The sequence below is a fragment of the Nerophis ophidion genome, linkage group LG10 (assembly GCF_033978795.1).
Source record: "Nerophis ophidion isolate RoL-2023_Sa linkage group LG10, RoL_Noph_v1.0, whole genome shotgun sequence".
Classification (NCBI taxonomy): domain Eukaryota; kingdom Metazoa; phylum Chordata; class Actinopteri; order Syngnathiformes; family Syngnathidae; genus Nerophis; species Nerophis ophidion.
This window is the reverse complement of record NC_084620.1, coordinates 62298674-62317077: the sequence shown is the minus strand read 5'-3', so window position 1 is coordinate 62317077 and position 18404 is coordinate 62298674. Positions and strand designations below refer to the sequence as shown.

The 18404-nt window shown below is 42.3% G+C and overlaps 1 protein-coding gene across 1 annotated transcript in view; it reads left to right on the top strand.

Moving 5' to 3' along the window:
- The window catches only part of pthlha (parathyroid hormone-like hormone a), a 46577-nt gene extending 29850 nt beyond the window's left edge, over positions 1-16727 (top strand). The window contains exons 3-6 of the mRNA XM_061911928.1: positions 10639-10995; positions 11076-11190; positions 15894-16362; positions 16446-16727. Of these exons, the coding sequence (XP_061767912.1) occupies positions 11084-11190; positions 15894-16344 (558 nt within the window). The 5' untranslated portion in view covers positions 10639-10995; positions 11076-11083 and the 3' untranslated portion in view covers positions 16345-16362; positions 16446-16727. The remainder of the gene's footprint in view (positions 1-10638; positions 10996-11075; positions 11191-15893; positions 16363-16445) is intronic.
- The last annotated feature ends 1677 nt before the right edge of the window (positions 16728-18404 follow it).

The following is an 18404-nucleotide window of genomic DNA, read 5'->3' as shown; positions in this document are numbered from 1 at the left end:
TGGTCGTGACAGAACCTACCAAGAAGAAGGCTTGTAAAACTCCACTGTGCGGTGGGGGGGAAGCAACATGAATGTGTGTCTGTTTCTTTCATGTAAGAATGATATTGTCTGACCCAAGAACTATAAAGCGGGGAGAAAGCAGGGCCTGACCGCCCTCCAGGCACCGCTTTTTTGAACTGTTTTACGAACCTCTTTTTGAACTATTTTACGACCGTTTTTTTTAAACTCTTCTAAGAACCTCTTTTTGAGCTCTTTTACCAACCTCTTTTTTTAACTCTTTTACGACCTCTTTTTTGAACCAACCTTTTGAATTGTTTTGTAATCTAAGGCGATGGCTGTTTAGGACCCCGTCCCTTTGGAAGCAGCTGTTACCATGTGGTCAGGGAAGGTCCAAATAAAAGAAGGAGGCGTGCAATCTTTTGGGAGAGTTTAATGACACTGTACAAGAGTACAGGTGTACACGTTTCTCCTCATCTGAGCCGAATTTAATTCTGTCTCTGTTTAATTATTTGCTTCTTGTCTTGTTCAATAGATGTCATCAGTGTCTGAACCTGACACATGCGTCTTAACTTCCACATGTCTTCACGTCCAACATTGACATTCTACTACAAAATTACAACTTTCCAAGGGATTACCGAACAAGAAGATCATTACTCAGGTGCACATTCATCTACACTTATAAACATTCATAGAGCAACACAAATTATTTGTGAACAGAAAAGTATGGAACTGAAAACCTTTAGCAGCATAGATAACAATAGTCCGGAATTAGAAAAGGCTATTGATCCAGATACAATTGTTTTTGTTCCACACAAGGAATAATTGTTTTTATTATACGGACAAACAATATAACGGAAACATTAAAATAGACAACAAACTGTTCATTATTCATTTAAACAGCAGACGTTTGTACGCTACAACAATGTGAAAAGAATTTTGAACAATTCAACAAATCCTTCAAGGTTATCGCTATCTCCGAAACATGGATGGATGCTAAAAAGGAATGGATTTGGACCTGAAAGAATATGGACTAAATGATATCAACAGAACCAACAATACCGTAGTTCTGAAAGTGATGAAGAACCAAAACTGCAAAGTGGTAAAAAAAAAAAAAAATGTCACTAGCTATTGATAATATCTCAGAGTGTGTAAACATTGAAATATGTCATGAAAAAAGGAAACATGTAGTGATCAGTTGTGTATGTATAAATCACCCTAAGTCAAACATCAATACGCTTGAGAAAACTTTTACTGGAATCAGTCAAAAAATTACTTCAACATTGACCTCTTGAACCCTAACAAATAAAAGCCCAGTGTATATATGCGCTTCATTCAGTAATGCTGTTACAAAAAAGATATTTGAGAATAATACATTATGATGGATATAGAGAACATAAAAACCCTTTATTTATTGAATCAAAAATACTGAAATTCAAGGATTTGGTGCATTTACAAACCGCTAAAATGATGTACAAAGCAAACTATAACCTGCTACCCATGAATGTACAACAATTCTTCTCAACAAAAGAGGATAAATACAACCTTAGAGGGGAATCTAATTTAAAACATTTGCACGCACGTACAACATTTGAAACCTTTAGCATATCTGTATGTGAAATTAAAGTATGGAATGGATTAACGAAAAAAAACAAACAAAGCACCAATATGATTCAGTTTAAAAGATTACAAGTGTACAAAGTACAAAGAAAAGCTTTTTTTAAATCAATATAACAAAATAATGCACAATACCATAATACAATTCCAATTCCAAAACCAGCAACATTAAGAATAGCAATCAACAGAGCAATTGAGATGACACACAAACATGACACAAAACAATCCTAAAGTACTCAAACAAAAATGAATAATATCAACAAAGACTTTAACATGAATACAATTTCAATCATAGCAGTGATTAGAAATCCCTCATTGACATTATCATCACAGCCATTTATAAATACATTTAATAAATGAACAATAGTGTGACAGTGCGCTTGTATGGCATCTCATAAGCTTGACAACACAATGTGTCCAATATTTTCCACAAAGATAAAATAAGTCATATTTTAGGTTAATCTAATAGTTAAAACAAATTTAAATAATGGATACCATATTCCAATATATGACTCATTACTATGTGTGACAGACTCTTGTCGTGCGGGTTCCACTGACCACCCAGGAAGGACATCTCGCTCGAGCAGGTTTGAATCTTGTTTATTTTCAAATTTTCAGCTCCTCCTCTGCTGCTCGCTTTTCGGTCGCTTTCGTCGTCGCCGTCTTCTCCCTGTCGCTCTTGCGCTGCATGTGCCGCGGACTCTCCAACTTCTTCTCCTTGTTCTCTCCTCCTTCTCCTCTTTTATACATTGTCAGGAGACATGTTAATCATTTCTCGGTGTGTGAGCCACGCACCTGAATTCGATTGCAGCACCTATCCGCCACTACCTCCGCCATATTGGGCAGGGCCAGAGCATGCCCTGCCCTGCCGTCGGCCGGTTGGCTCCGCCTCTCCACACTATCTAAACTAAAAGAAGAACAATTATGATGAAGATCTCAAACCTTTTTTTTTTTTTGAGATTATGATTATTTATGTATTTTAAATTGTTGTTCACTTACTATGGTATATTATTCATTTATTATATATTATTTATTCATTCACTGTTACAAACAGAGAACAAGGAAATGGGATAAAATTGCTGTGATATGAAAAAGGGTAGGATAAGATAAGCTCTGTTTCTTCCTACTCCTTTTCAGGCGTGCTGTTATGAAACAACTGGAAACAAGGGATGCATGACATTGTATCGTATGCGTCAGAATAATTGTATCTAAGTTATCACAAAACTTTGTGTTGCCATGAGTTCCCGGCCAGAAGACAAAAGCTGTCTTTGATCCTACCAAGAAGAAGGCTTGTAAAACTCCACTGTGTAGAATGGGAAGCAACATGAAGGTGTTCTGTTTCTTTAAAGTATTGTAATCCACGGAAAGATTTTATGAAACAACTGGAAACATGTGATGCATTACATTGTATCGTATGCATGTTCCAAATTAACTGAAACTGAACCGACCTGAACGCTTCTTCACGTCCAACTTGTCTTCACGACCACACGTCTTCACGTCCAACGCATTCAAACATTTGTACACATGAATGAGGCCAGTGTAGCGACAACTTAAGAGAGGCCGCGCCACATGGGCGAGGCTTTTTCCCAGCCAATCCGTGCTAATGCCAATGCTAGTTTTAAAGGCCTACTGAAATGAGATTTTCTTATTTAAACGGGGATAGCAGGTGCATTCTATGTCGTCATTTTGCGATATTGCCATATTTTTGCTGAAAGGATTTAGTAGAGAACATCGACGATAAAGTTCGCAACTTTTGATCGCTAATAAAAAAAGCCTTGCCTGTACTGAAAGTAGCAGACGATGTGCACGTGACGTCACAGGTTGTAGGGTTCCTCACATCCTCACATTGTTTACAATAATAGCCACCAGCAGCAAGAGCAATTCGGACCGGGAATGCGACGATTTCCCCATTAATTTGAGCGAGGATGAAAGATTCGGGGATGAGGAAAGTTAGAGTGAAGCACAAGAAAAAATAAATAAAAAAGGCTACGGCAGTGTGAGTGATTCAGATGTTATTGGACACATTTACCAGGATAATTCTGATAAATCTTCTTATAGTGTTACTAGTGTTTTAGTGAGATTATAAAGTCATACTTGAAAGTCGGAGGGATGTGGTGACCGCCAGTGTCTCTGATGGAAGTCATGGAGGAGCCAAGAAAGTCGCTGCTACAGGACGACGTAAGGTCCGCTCATGTCTCCGGTAAGAGCCGACTTATTACCACAATTTTCTCACCGAAACCTGCCGGAGGTAGAGAAACATGTTCGCTTGACCGCTCTGTTCCATATTAAAGCTTCACAACAAACAAAGAAACACCGGCTGTGTTTTGGTTGCTAAAGGCAGCTGCAATCCACCGCTTTCCACCAACAGCATTCTTCTTTGACGTCTCCATTATTAATTGGATAAATTGCAAAAGATTCAGCTACACAGATGTCCAAAATACTGTGTAATTATGCGATTAAAGCAGACTACTTTTAGCCGTGAGTGGTGCTGGGATAAAATGTCCGCTCCAACCAATAACGTCACAAGCACGCGTCATAATTCCGCGACGTTTTCAACAGGAAACTCCGCGGGAAATTTAAAATTGCAATTTAGAAAACAAAACCGGCCATATTGGAATGTGTTGCAATGTCAATATTTTATCATTGATTTATAAACTATCAGACTGCGTGGTCGGTAGTAGTGGGTTTCAGTAGGCCTTTAAAGTTTAATTACAGTGTTGTGTTGTTATGAAACGAGACGAGGCCCCGCCCACTCTGTGATTCGTTGGTCTTGTGACCACAAGGCGTTTTCATGCGTGTTCCATCTTGATGCTAACAATGCTAACACTGTTTATTTGCGCCATCCTAGCACATCTGTGCTACTCTCGAGTAGTGACCTAATTCCTGCGGCCCGGCTGGAATGTGACGGCGATAAACGTCTTTGTTGACGTTCGCCGCAGGTAAACGTTGAAAGGTAAATGTTTATTCAGTTCTTCACAAAGGAATTCTCGCCAAAAGCAAGAATTTTACTTTGTTTGGAAAGACTGAGATAAAAAAAAAAGAAGAAAAAAAAAAAAGACGATGAAGACGCCGCGTTGTGATTGGAGCAGACGTCACGTAAGATGGACGCCTTGTGGTTAACTTTTAAGATAAGCAATATGAGACACTTTAGACTCATTGGCACCAGTGTGTGTGTGTGTGTGTGTGTGTGTGTGTGTGTGTGTGTGTGTGTGTGTGTGTGTGTGTGTGTGTGTGTGTAGGGAGAGCAGTACACACACAAGCATGCTGTCAGCACTCGCAGCCAAGACGCTCGGCGGCCTTGAGAACTTTCCATAGCTCTGGAAGACGTTAGCGAGCAGACATCTCCGTCGACCGCCTGGAAAGTTCAAAGGTCACGCCAGCAGTCTAATGGCGTCTCGCTCGGGTCACACTTTCTTTGAATGGCGTCCGTCAAAATGGCGGTTTGATGCAGGTGGAGGCGCTGTAGGGTGGGCAGCCAAGTGCCCCTTTTAGTCAAAATACCTGTTTAATAAACTGTGGGCGGGGCATTGTTAGGACGATAATTAATGCATTTGTTAAGGTCACATGACGCTGGTCTGTTCAGCACCGCCCACACAGGAAGTGTCAGCGTCACGCAGTGATGACATCACACCATAAAATGTATTAATAGAAGCTGGCGTCTAACTTTACTCCACTCTTCTCGCCCCAAACCACGACGCCGGGTCTTTGCCAGAACCGCCAGGCGGGCCCCGCTGTTTTTTTTACACGACCCTCTAATGCAGTGTTTAAACTTGTTTGAGCCGAGGCACATTTTTTGCTTTGAAAAAATGCGGAGGCACACCACCAACAGAAAATATTTAAAATTGAAACTCACTTAACAGTAAAATGTGGTTGTCACAATTGTTGGATATGAACCTTAAAGCATAAGCAAGCATGCATCACTATAGCTCTTGTCTCAAAGTAGGTGTACTGTCACCACCTGTCACATCACATCATGACTTATTTTCCCTTTTTGCTGTTTTCCTGTGTGTAGTGTTTTACTTCTTGTCTTGCACTCTTATTTTGGTGGCTTTTTCTCTTTTTTTGTTTGTATTTCACTGTAGCAATTTCATGTCTTCCTTTTAAGCGATATTTCCCACATCTACTTTGTTTTAGTAATCAAGAATATTTCAGTCATTTTCATCCTTCTTTGTGGGGACATTGTTGTCATGTCATGTTCGGTTGTACATTGTGGACGCCGTCTTTGCTCCACAGTAAGTCTTTGCTGTTGTCCAGCATTCTGTATTTGTTTACTTTTGTAGCCTGTTCAGTTTTAGTTTGGTTCTGCATAGCCTTCCCTAAGCTTCAATGCCTTTTCTTAGGGGCACCCACCTTTTGTTTATTTTTGGTTTAAGCATTAGAAACCTTTTTACCTGCATGCTGCCTCCCGCTGTTTCCAACATCTACAAAGCAATTAGCTACCGGCTGCCACCTACTGACATGGAAGAGCTCTAGACAGCACCGACACTTAACAACAACACATCATTTGCAGACTATAATTACTGGTTTGCAAAAAATATTTTTTACCCAAATAGGGGAAATTAGACAATCTCCCACGGCACACCAGACTGTATCTAGTGTGCCGCGGCACAGTGGTTGAAAAACACTGCTCTAATGGGACACGCTCCTCGCCGGCGGCGTCACAAGAGACTTTCCACGCCATCCCGACCCACAAAGGATTGTGTGGAACGTTCTGGCAGTAAACTAAGGTGTGTGCGTGGGTCACTTCCAACGGGCAAGTGTTTTGCTAGCACTGCCACATACTAGCCAAACAAACACATTTTTGGTTGTGGTAGAAGTGTAAGGAACTGGTCAAGGGGATGACCCCGGGATGCAGAGACGGGAGGCAAGTTTGAATAACAAAAAGGAATAAATGTAATGAATCCAAAAGGTGTAACGAAAAGCGATGGGGCAGAAAACGCACACCATGAATACTAAATGAAGCAGGTTCCAGTGGTCGGCAGTGGAAAAGCCAGGGCGCACTAGGCACAGGGTAAAGCCTCTACTGCCTCAAGGAGGCTAGAAAACAAACACAACAACGTTAGGAAATACAGGAATAAGGAAAATCCACATACCAGGACTGACGAGGCAAAGCACATAGGAGGTGCAGGATAAAAATGAACCGACAAGGCCCGATGTGGGTGACGAGCTTAAATAGAAATAGGTTGCAGGTGTGCCTTAGTGTCCGCCCCTTGCTGGAGGCTAACGAGCTAAGGAAACAAATCACAGCAAAAAGAGAAGGCAGGGGAATAAAAACATAACAAGAAGAGCCAGAAAAGTCGATCAAACAGTGCACACTTTCTGGCAAACAGGAAGTGGACGTAACACTGATGACATCTATTAAAGAGACAAAGACGCAAGGAATCAAACAGAGACGGAATTAAATTTGGCTCACTGAGGACAGCGCGTACACCTGTACCCTTGTACAGTTTTCCACCAGGCTCTGAAGAAAGATTGTACACCTCCTCTTTTATTTGGACTTTCCCTGACTACATGGCACCAGCTGTTTCTAGAGGAAGGGGGTCGTAAACAGCCGCTGTCTTTGGTCACAAAACAGTTCAAAGAAAAGGTGCCTGGAGGGGAGCCGCTTTGTAGATCTCGGGTCAAGACAAAATCTTCCTATGGATTACAATACATCAAAGAAACCGTCAGCGTCTTGTCGGTCCTCATCGTGGAGTTTTACAAGCCTTTTGATTGGTAGGATCAAAGACAGTTTTTGTCTGCTAGCCGGGAACTCATTGAAGCACAAAGTTTTGTGATTATCCATCCATCCGTTTTCTACCGCTTATTCCCTTTTGGGGTCGCGGGGGGCGCTGTCGCCTATCTCAGCTACAATAGGGCGGAAGGCGGGGTACACCCTGGACAAGTCGCCACCTCATCACAGGGCCAACACAGATAGACAGACAACATTCACACTCACATTCACACACTAGGGCCAATTTAGTGTTGCCAATCAACCTATCCCCAGGTGCATGTCTTTGGAAGTGGGAGGAAGCCGGAGTACCCGGAGGGAACCCACGCATTCACGGGGAGAACATGCAAACTCCACACAGAAAGATCCCGAGCCTGGGATTGAACCCAGGACTGCAGGACCTTCGTATTGTGAGGCAGACGCACCTCTTCCACCGTGAAGCCCAGTTTTGTGATTACTTAGATCCTGGGTGTCCAACTCTGGCCCGCGGGCCAAATTTGGCCCTTGAGGCAATATCAAATTAACATTACAGCTGGCCCGCCGTTATTACACAGCCGCGGTGTCGCTGTAACCAGGGGCGCCGCTAGGGATTTTGGGCCCCATGAAAAGAATCTTTACAGGGCCCCCAACACATAATTTCATCATCATTAGGGGCCTCTCTGGGCACCCCTCCATCATGGGCCCCTATAATACGTCTCCTTTACCCCCCCTTTTTGGCGCCCCTAGCTGTAACACCGCAATTTTTTCACACTTCCCAAACCTCCCGAAGTTCAGTGCCCCTCCTGAAAATCTCCCGGGGCAAGCAAGCAATCTCCCGATTTTCACCCGGACAACAATATTGAGGGCGTGCCTTAAAGGCACTGCCTTTAGCATTCTCTACAACCTGTCGTCACGTCCGCATTTCCTCCATACAAACAGCGTGCCGGCCCACTCGCATAATATATGCGACTATTACACACACATAAGTGAATGCAAGGCATACTTGGTCAACGGCCATACAGGTCACACTGAGGGTGGCTGTATAAACAACTTTAACACTGTTACAAATATGCGCCACACTGTGAACTCACACCAAACAAGATTGACAAACACATTTCGGGAGAACATCTGCACTGTAACATAACATCAACACAACAGAACAAATACCCAGAACCCCTTGCAGCACTAACTCTTTCGGGACACTACAATATATTTTGATATTTACCTCAGAAGGCTGCAAATAGAAAAGAGGCATTAAATTTGTATTTAAATTTTATTTGATATGCCATTGATATTTTTAATTACTATTATTGTTTGAAACTCGGGCTTCACGGTGGCAGAGGGGTTAGTGCGTCTGCCTCACAATACGAAGGTTCTGCAGTCCTGGGTTCAAATCCAGGCTTGGGATCTTTCTGTGTGGAGTTTGCATGTTCTCCCCGTGAATGCGTGGGTTCCCTCCGGGTACTCCGGCTTCCTCCCACTTCCAAAGACATGCACCTGGGGATAGGTTGATTGGCAACACTAAATTGGCCCTAGTGTGTGAATGTTGTCTGTCTATCTGTGTTGGCCCTGCGATGAGGTGGCGACTTGTCCAGGGTGTACCCTGCCTTCCGCCCGATTGTAGCTGAGATAGGCGCCAGCGCCCCCCGCGACTCCGAAAGGGAAAAAGCGGTAGGAAATGGATGGATGGATGCTTGAAACTCGATTTTGCATGTGACTATAATGTTATATAAGACTTGCTTGATTAATATTCAATGCAAAACTTGTTTGGGTCCCTATTAAAAGGTTAATTTGTTCAACCTTGGCCCGCGGCTTTGTTCAGTTTGAAATTTTGGCCCACTCTGTATTTGAGTTTGACACCCCTGACTTAGATACAATTATTCTGACAACGACCATGTTGGATGTGCTTCATAATGGAATCAATCAATTTGCCTGAAGGTGGCGCCTTCAACGAAGCTGGCGCTCCGTCTCTGACAACGCCGCCGTCAAGTCAAGCGTGTGCAACAGGAAGCGGAACAAACACTTCCTGTGTGCACGCGCACAAGCGCGGAATAATCATCGGATACGCCTTATCTCGTTAGCGCCGTCGATTGATGACTCATCCTCTCGTTGTTAAACATTAGCATCAGCGCTCACGTCTTCATCAACGCAATTAGCATCAACACCTACGCTCTCTTGGCAGATGAGAAGTTAAAGGCCTACTGAAACCCACTACTACCGACCACACAGTCTGATAGTTTATATATCAATGATGAAATATTAACATTGCAACACATGCCAATACGGCCTTTTTAGTTTACTAAATTACAATTTTAAACTTCCAGCGGAGTTTCTAGTTGAAAACGTCGCGGAATGACGTGTTTTTGTAACGTTATTGGTTGGAGCGGACATATTAGCTCAGCACCACTTACGGCTAAAAGTCGTCTTTTTTCATCGCATAATTACACAGTATTTTGGACATCTGTGTTGCTGAATCTTTTGCAACTTGTTCGATTAATAATGGAGACTATAAAGAAGAATGCTGTTGGTGGAAAGCGATGGATTGCAGGTGTCTTTAGCACCGAGACACAGCCGGTGTTTCTTTGTTTGTTGTTTCTCTACGTCAACCAGCATGTTCTTGGATGGGGAAATTGTGATATTAAGTCAGCTCTTACCGGAGACATCAGCGGATTATGCGTCCTCCTGCAGTAGCTGTCAAAAAAGGCAGCTGTGAGCTTGGCTTCTCTCTGAGACACTGGCGTGTTCACCGCAGCCATCCGACTTTGAGGTATGTCTTAACAATCTCACTAAAACACTATTAAAACAATAAGCAGATAAGGGATCTTCCAGAATGATCCTGGTAAATGTGTCTAATTACATCTGAAACGCTTCACACCAGAGCCGTCGCTTTTTATTTTATTTTATTTATTTTATTTTTTTCTAGTCCTTCACTCTCACTTTCCTCATCCACAAATCTTTCATCCTCGCTCAATTTGATGGGGGAATCGTCGCTTTCTCGGTCCGAATTGCTCTCTCTGCTGGTGGCCATGATTATAAACAATGTGAGGATGTGAGGAGCCCTCACACCGGTGTAGTCACGCGCACATTCTTCCGGGAAAGGCAAGGCTTTTTCATTATCGACCAAAAGTTGCGAACTTTATCGTGGATGTTCTCTACTAAATCCTTTCAGCAAAAATATGGCAATATCGCGAAATGATCAAGTATGACACATAGAATGGACCTGCTATCCCCGTTTGAATAAGAAAATCTCATTTCAGTAGGCCTTTAATAATTGATGTTTCTTGTGAACACATGCTTTTATGTTCAGTGTGAAGGAATGATCGCTGTGTTTGCAGGAAAAGGGAAGAAGATGAGAAGGACCACCTGGGAAGAAGATGGAATGTTGGAGAAGGCGAGTCACTGTGAGTCACACCGACATGTGTGTACATCGAACAACGGTCACAAGCCAGCGAGGCGGACAAAAAGTCCCGTAAGGCCACTGTGTACCTTCCTGCCTCCTTGTCCTGCCCCCTCACCCTGAGGCCCCGCCCCTCAGAGAAGATATCCTTGCTCTCCTCGCTGGAAGGACTCACACAGAACTAGAAGCACCTCAGAGCAGTCCCAACATCTGGAGGTGAGCGCTCGATGACGGGAGGAACGTGGATCTTCTGACATTTCTTCCGGAAAGTTCTTTTTTTCGTTTTAAAGGGAATGTAAGTTACTCGTGAAGACGCGGCAAGATGTTCCTCCTAACCTGGTGAAGCGTCTCATCATTGTGTCTGCTCCTCCGCAGAAAACGAGATGTTGTGCTCCAGCGGAGTTCTCCACAGGTTCTTCCTGGCTCTCGTCCTGCTCTGCTCGCCGGTGCCGCACGATGGCCGACCCGTGGATGGCCTCAGCAGCAGAATGTAAGTTCTCCTTCTTCAAAATTGAATTTTCTTGTGTGTGTGTGTGTTAAAGTACCAATGATCGTCACCCACGTACGAGATGTGGCGAAATTATTCTTTGCATTTGACACATCACCCCCTGAGAGGTGAGGGGAGCAGTGAGCAGCAGCGGTTCCGCGCCCAGGAATAATTTATGGTGATTTAACCCCCAATTCCAACCCTTGATGCTGAGTGGCAAGCAGGGAGGTAATGGGTATGACTCGGCCGGGATTTGAACTCACGACCTCCCGATCTCAGGGCGGACACTGATGCATTTGACCTTTAACCTCAACTTAACCACACACTGTGTGTGTGTGTGTGTGTGTGTGTGAGAAGCAGTTGAACCGCCTTTGGAGTGTCCAGGTGACTGTGTGTGCGTGTGTGCGTGTGTGCGTGTGTGCGTGTGTGCGTGTGTGCGTGTGTGTGTGTGTGTGTGTGTGTGTGTGTGTGTGTGTGTGTGAAGGAAGCAGTGGGACCGCCTGAGGAGTGTCCGGGTGTGTGTGTGTGTGTGTGTGTGTGTGTGTGTGTGTGTGTGAGAAGCAGTTGGACCGCCTGAGGAGTGTCCAGGTGACTCTGTGGGTGTGTGTGTGTGTGTGTGTGTGTGTGTGTGTTTGTGTGTGTTTGAAGGAAGCAGTGGGACCACCTGAGGAGTGTCCAGGTGACTGTGTGTGTGTGTGTGTGTGTGTGTGTGTGTGTGTGTGTGTGTGTGTGTGTGTGTGTGTGTGTGTGTGTGTGTGTGTGTGTGTGTGTGTGTGTGTGTGTGTGTGTGTGAAGGAAGCAGTGGGACCGCCTGAGGAGTGTCCAGGTGTGTGTGTGTGTGTGTGTTTGAAGGAAGCAGTGGGACCGCCTGAGGAGTGTCCAGGTGACTGTGTGTGTGTGTGTGTGTGTGTGTGTGTGTGTGTGTGAGGAGTTTCCAGGTGACAGTCAGGGCGTTGGTGGTTGAGTTGAGGTTAAAGGTCAGATGCATCAAGGTATGGACGGACGCCTTCCTTCACAGGCTCGGGTTCCAAAGCGCTGCGCTGAGGCGGTTCCGGACAGGAAGTTTGAATATGCGAGGAGGATGTTCATCACAGAGAACGTCCGCGCTTTCATCGGCCGACAATGTTTGTGTGCTCAGACCGCTCCCGTGTTTGGTTCCCAGGCTTCCCGCCCTCGGCCTGCGTGTTTGTGTAGGGCTTTGCTCTGAGTAACTCGATACCGCTACAAAGTTCTGCCGCGGCTAAAAGCCAAGCGGGAAAGATAACAGCTCGGACCGCCGCCTCCGCCGCCGCCCATCTGCTCCCAATCAAAGATCCTCCTCTGATGAGTCAGCTCTTCTCCTTCTGAATGCACGCCGGGGTTCCTAATGATCTGACCTCATCAATGTCTGTGTCTCAAATGGAATTCTGGGCCCTGTTAAAAAAAGTTACACTACAGCACATGGGAGTGTACTTCAATAAGTACTTAGTAGCTATGAGTATTGACATTTTAGTACTGTCATTAAACACTTACTTTCTTCTTCTTTTTATTATTCTCCTTCTCTCCTTTTAATGGTAATTTTCCACCACAACAGTTAGTCCTTCGTCTTAAGTTACTAAGATATAAGTTTGCGACTATTGAGGGTGCTATACGGGTCCATCACTACACACTCATCATTTAAAATGTTTGCTGACAGTGTACTGCATTTTAACATACTTGTGAGTGTGAACACATGTACTTAAAATACTTTGTATAAGTACACAAGTGTAGTGCACTTTTGTAATCAAAAGATGCAAGGGTAATAATACACGTATGCACTCCAAAGACTAAGTCTAACTAGAGAAGTTTTATGCAAGTTGGCACTCAAAAACTAAGTATGCAAGTGTAAAACATTTATACACTCAAAAGAAAGTGTAAATATGCAAGTGTAATAACTGTGTGTGCTCAAAAGAGAAAGTGTAAGTACGCAAGTCATTTTTACATTCAAAAGACCAATTGTAAGTACGTATGGAGGTCTAATGCACTTATGCACTAAAAAAGACTTAAGTGTCAGTATGCAAGTGTACTACACCTACACACTCAAAAGACTAAGTGTAAGTACGCAAGAGTGATACACTAAGTCTGAGCACGCAATGCAATTTTCCATTGCAACTCAAAAGACCAATTGTAAGTAAATACGGAAGTCTAATTCACTTAGGCACTCAAAAAACTAAGTATGCAAGTGTAAAACATTTATATACTCAAAAGAATGTGCAATTATGCAAGTGTAATAAACGTATGCGCTCAAAAGAGTAAGTGTAACTACGCAAGTGCACTACATTTATGCACTCAAAACCCCAATTGTAAGTAAGTATGGAGGTCTAATGCACGTTTGCACTAAAAAAAAGAATTCAGTGTTGGTATGCAAGTGTACTACACTTATACACTCAAAAGACTAAGTGTAAGTACACTTAGTCCGAGTGCGCAACTGCAATATACTTATGCACTCAAAATACTAATTTTCAGTAAATACGGAAGCCTAATGCACTTAGGCACTCAAAAGACTAAATGTAAGTATGCAAGTTTAATACACTTATGCACTCAAAAGAGTGTGCAATTATGCAAGTGTAATAAACATAAGCACTCAAAATAGTAAGTGTAAGTAAGTATGGAGGTCTAATATACGTTTGCACTAAAAAAAGACTTTAGTGTTGGTATGCAAGTGTACTACACTTATACACTCAAAAGACTAAGTGTAAGTATGCAAGAGTGATACAATTAGTTTGAGTGCGCAACTGCAATATACTTATGCACTCAAAATACCAATTGTAGGTAAATACGGAAGTTCAATGCACTTAGGCACTCAAAAGACTAAATGTAAGTATGCAAGTGTAATACACTTATGCACTTAAAAGAAAGTGTAATAAATGGAAGCATTCAAAAGAGTAAGTGTAAGAAAGCAAGTGTACAACATTTATGCACTCAAAACACCAATTATACGTAAGTGAGTAGGGAGGTCTGATACACGTTTGCACTAAAAAAAGACTTTAGTGTTGGTATGCAAGTGTACTACACTAATACACTCAAAAGACTAAGTCTAAGTATGCAATAGTGATACACTTAGTACGCAACTGCAATATACTTATGCACTCAAAAGACCAATTGTAAGTAAATATGGAAGTCAAATGCACTTATGCACTCAAAAGACTAAATGTAAGTATGCAAGTGTAATCCACTTATGCACTCAAAAGACTAAGTGTAAGCATGCAAGTACAATACACTCAGTCTCACTGTAATACACTGATGCACTCAAATGACCAATTGTAAGTACGGAAGTCTAATGCACTTTTCCACTCAAAAGACTAAGTTTAAGTATGCAAGTGTTATACACTCAGCCTAAGTATGCAAGTGTAATACACCCATGAACTCAAAAGACTAAGTATGCAAGTGTAATACAATCATGTACTTAAATACTAAGTCTGATTGCACAAATACAGTGGGGCAAAAAAGTATTTAGTCAGCCACCAACTGTGGAAGTTCACCCACTTAAAATGATGACAGAGGTCTGTAATTTTCATCATAGGTACACTTCAACTGTGAGAGACAGAATGTGAAAAAAAAATCCAGGAATTCACGTTGTAGGAATTTTAAAGAATTTATTTGTAAATTATGGTGGAAAATAAGTATTTGGTCAACCATTCAAAGCTCTCACTGATGGAAGGAGGTTTTGGCTCAAAATCTCACGATACATGGCCCCATTCATTCTTTCCTTAACACGGATCAATCGTCCTGTCCCCTTAGCAGAAAAACAGCCCCAAAGCATGATGTTTCCACCCCCATGCTTCACAGTAGGTATGGTGTTCTTGGGATGCAACTCAGTATTCTTCTTCCTCCAAACACGACGAGTTGAGTTTATACCAATATGGATACATGGATGATACAGCAGAGGATTGGGAGAATGTCATGTGGTCAGATGAAACCAAAATAGAACTTTTTGGTATAAACTCAACTCGTCGTGTTTGGAGGAAGAAGAATACTGAGTTGCATCCCAAGAACACCATACCTACTGTGAAGCATGGGGGTGGAAACATCATGCTTTGGGGCTATTTTTCTGCTAAGGGGACAGGACGATTGATCCGTGTTAAGGAAAGAATGAATGGGGCCATGTATCGTGATATTTTGAGCCAAAACCTCCTTCCATCAGTGAGAGCTTTGAATGGTTGACCAAATACTTATTTTCCACCATAATTTACAAATAAATTCTTTAAAATTCCTACAATGTGAATTCCTGGATTTTTTTCCACATTCCATCTCTCACAGTTGAAGTGTACCTATGATGAAAATTACAGACCTCTGTCATCATTTTAAGTGGGAGAACTTGCACAATCGGTGTACACAGTCTCTGGTGGTACGCCAAATAATCACTTAATTAAAACACAGTGTGACTGTTCAAACTGTGTGTAATGTTACAGTGGCAAAACATATTTAATTTACTTGTTAAATAAAACTTCTGCCTTGTTTTTTTTCTCATGAATACTTAGGCCTACTACGCTACTGTATTACAATGTTGGTCATTATGGCGCACGGTATGTGGTGCTTGGTTTGAGAACCACTGCACTAAAGTGTAAGTCAACAAGTACACTAAGTAAGACAGGCCTTGAGAGCGTCAAGTAGAACTTGTGAAGTTGTTGGTCCCACCGCGCTTGTTGTCGTGTGAGTAACGTTGTGTTGTGTGTTTCTTGTCTCAGGCGGCGCTCGGTGACGCACGCTCAGCTCATGCACGACAAAGGCCGCACGCTGCAGGACTTCAAGCGTCGCATGTGGCTGCAGGAACTTTTGGACGAGGTCCACACGGCCGCGATACGAGACCTCCCACCCAGGCCCCCTTTCGGCGGAGTCGGGCTCCCGGGGTCGGATCCCAGCGCCCCCGGCGGCACGCCGCACTCCAAACCCCCCGGGGGTAGCAAGAACCTGCCCGCGGGTTTGGGCCCGGAGGAAGAGTTGGGCGCCAACCTGCCGCAGGAGACGTACAAAGATGGCGGCCTCAAGGCGCCTGGCAAGAGGAAGAAGAAAGGAAGGTTAGGGAAGAGGCGGGAAGGAGAGAAGAGGAAGCGGAGGGCGCGCTCGTTAACTTGGCCTGAGGACGAAGCAGGAAGTGGTCTCCACCTGGCGTGGCGGTCTATCCTCCTGCAGCTTTGAACGCGGTCTCTGACCAAGGTGAGCACGCGACCCTTGATGATGATGATGATGATGATGATGTTCTGGTGAAGGTTCTCCTAACGTTCATATTTGTTCTTCAGGTATACCAATGGACTCCTAAACATCTGTTTGGAAAGACCAGATATTTATTGTGTGTAAATAGTGTAGTACAATACAACTCCTATAATTTATTTGCTCTGTATTTATTTGATAAATGTATATTTTTATACCGTCATGCACTTTACACAGATATTACTTCACCTTCTTGCTCCGCCCACATCGTTTGGTGACGTCCAAAGGTCACGTGGACACCTTCTTTTGGTTTTCACACCTGCACTGAAAACACATTAAACATTTGACACAATACTGTCTCCACTTGTCAATCATGTCTCCTGTCTTGTCAATCATGTCTTTGTCTTATTACGGCGTGGCGCAGTGGGAGAGTGGCCGTGCGCAACCCGAGGGTCACTGGTTCAAATCCCACCTAGAACCAACCTCGTCACGTCCGTTGTGTCCTGAGCAAGACACTTCACCCTTGCTCCTGATGGGTGCAGGTTGGTGCCTTGCATGGCAGCTCCCTCCATCAGTGTGTGAATGTGTGTGTGAATGGGTAAATGTGGAAGAAGTGTCAAAGCGCTTTGAGTACCTTGAAGGTAGAAAAGCGCTATACAAGTACAACCCATTTATTATCATTTATCACTCCCAACCCACTGGGGGGCGCTGTGTGACACTTCCATTGCAAAGAACGCAGCACTGGCGCCACCTGATGTGTTTTTGTTTTGTTTGGTTTTTTGTTACTGACATGAAGTGAAGTCAATCAATCAATCAATGTTTACTTATATAGCCCTAAATCACTAGTGTCTCAAAGGGCTGCACAAACCACTACGACATCCTCGGTAGGCCCACATAAGGGCAAGGAAAAGTGAATTATATTTATATAGCGCTTTTCTCTAGTACAGGGGTCACCAACCTTTTTGAAACCAAGAGGTACTTCTTGGGTTACTGATTAATTCGAAGGGCTACCAGTTTGATACACACTTACATAAATTCCCGGAAATAGCAAATTTGCTAAATTTACCTTTAATAAATAAATCTACATATATAATAAAAAATGGGGATTTCTGTCTGTCATTCGGCCGTACATTTTTTTTCCTTTTACGGAAGGTTTTCTGTATAGAATAAATGATGAAAAAAACACTTAATTGAACGGTTTGAAAGAGGAGAAAACACGAAAAAAGTAAAAATTTAATTTTGGAAATATATTTTATCTTCAATTTCGACTTTTTAAAATTCAAAATTCAACGCCCCAAAAATAAAAAGAAAAACTAGCTAATTCGAATCTTTTTTTTTAAATTAAAAAAAAAATAATTTATGGATCATCTTTAGTAATTTTTCCTGATTAAAATTAATTTTAGAATTTTGATGACATGTTTTAAATAGGTTAGAATATATAACAAAATTGGACCAAGCTATATTTCTAACAAAGACAAATCATTTATCTTTTAGATTTTCCAGAACACATTTTTTTGAAGAAATTCAAAAGACTTTGAAATAAGATTTAAATTTGATTCTACAGATTTTCTAGATTTGCCAGAATATATTTTTTTAAATTTTAATCATAAGTTCGAAGAAATATTTCACAAATATGCTTCATCGAAAAAACAGAAACTAAAACGAAGAATTAAATTTAAATGTATTTTCTATTCTTTACAATAAAACAAATAAATGTACTTGAACATTGATTTAAATCGTCAGGAAATAAGAGGAAGGAATCTAAATGGTAAAAAGGTGTTTAAAAATCCTAAAAACATTTTTAAGGTTGTATTTTTTCTCTAAAATGGTCTTTCGGAAAGTTATAAGAAGCAAAGTAAAACAATAAATGAATGTATTTAAACAAGTGAAGACCAGGTCTTTAAAAGTTTTTGGGGGATTTTCAAATTCAATTTGAGTTTTGTCTCTCTTAGAATTAAACATGTCGAGCAAAGCGAGACCAGCTTTCTAGTAAATAAATAAAATGTAAAAAATAGCGGCAGCTTACTGGTAAGTGCTGCTATTTGAGC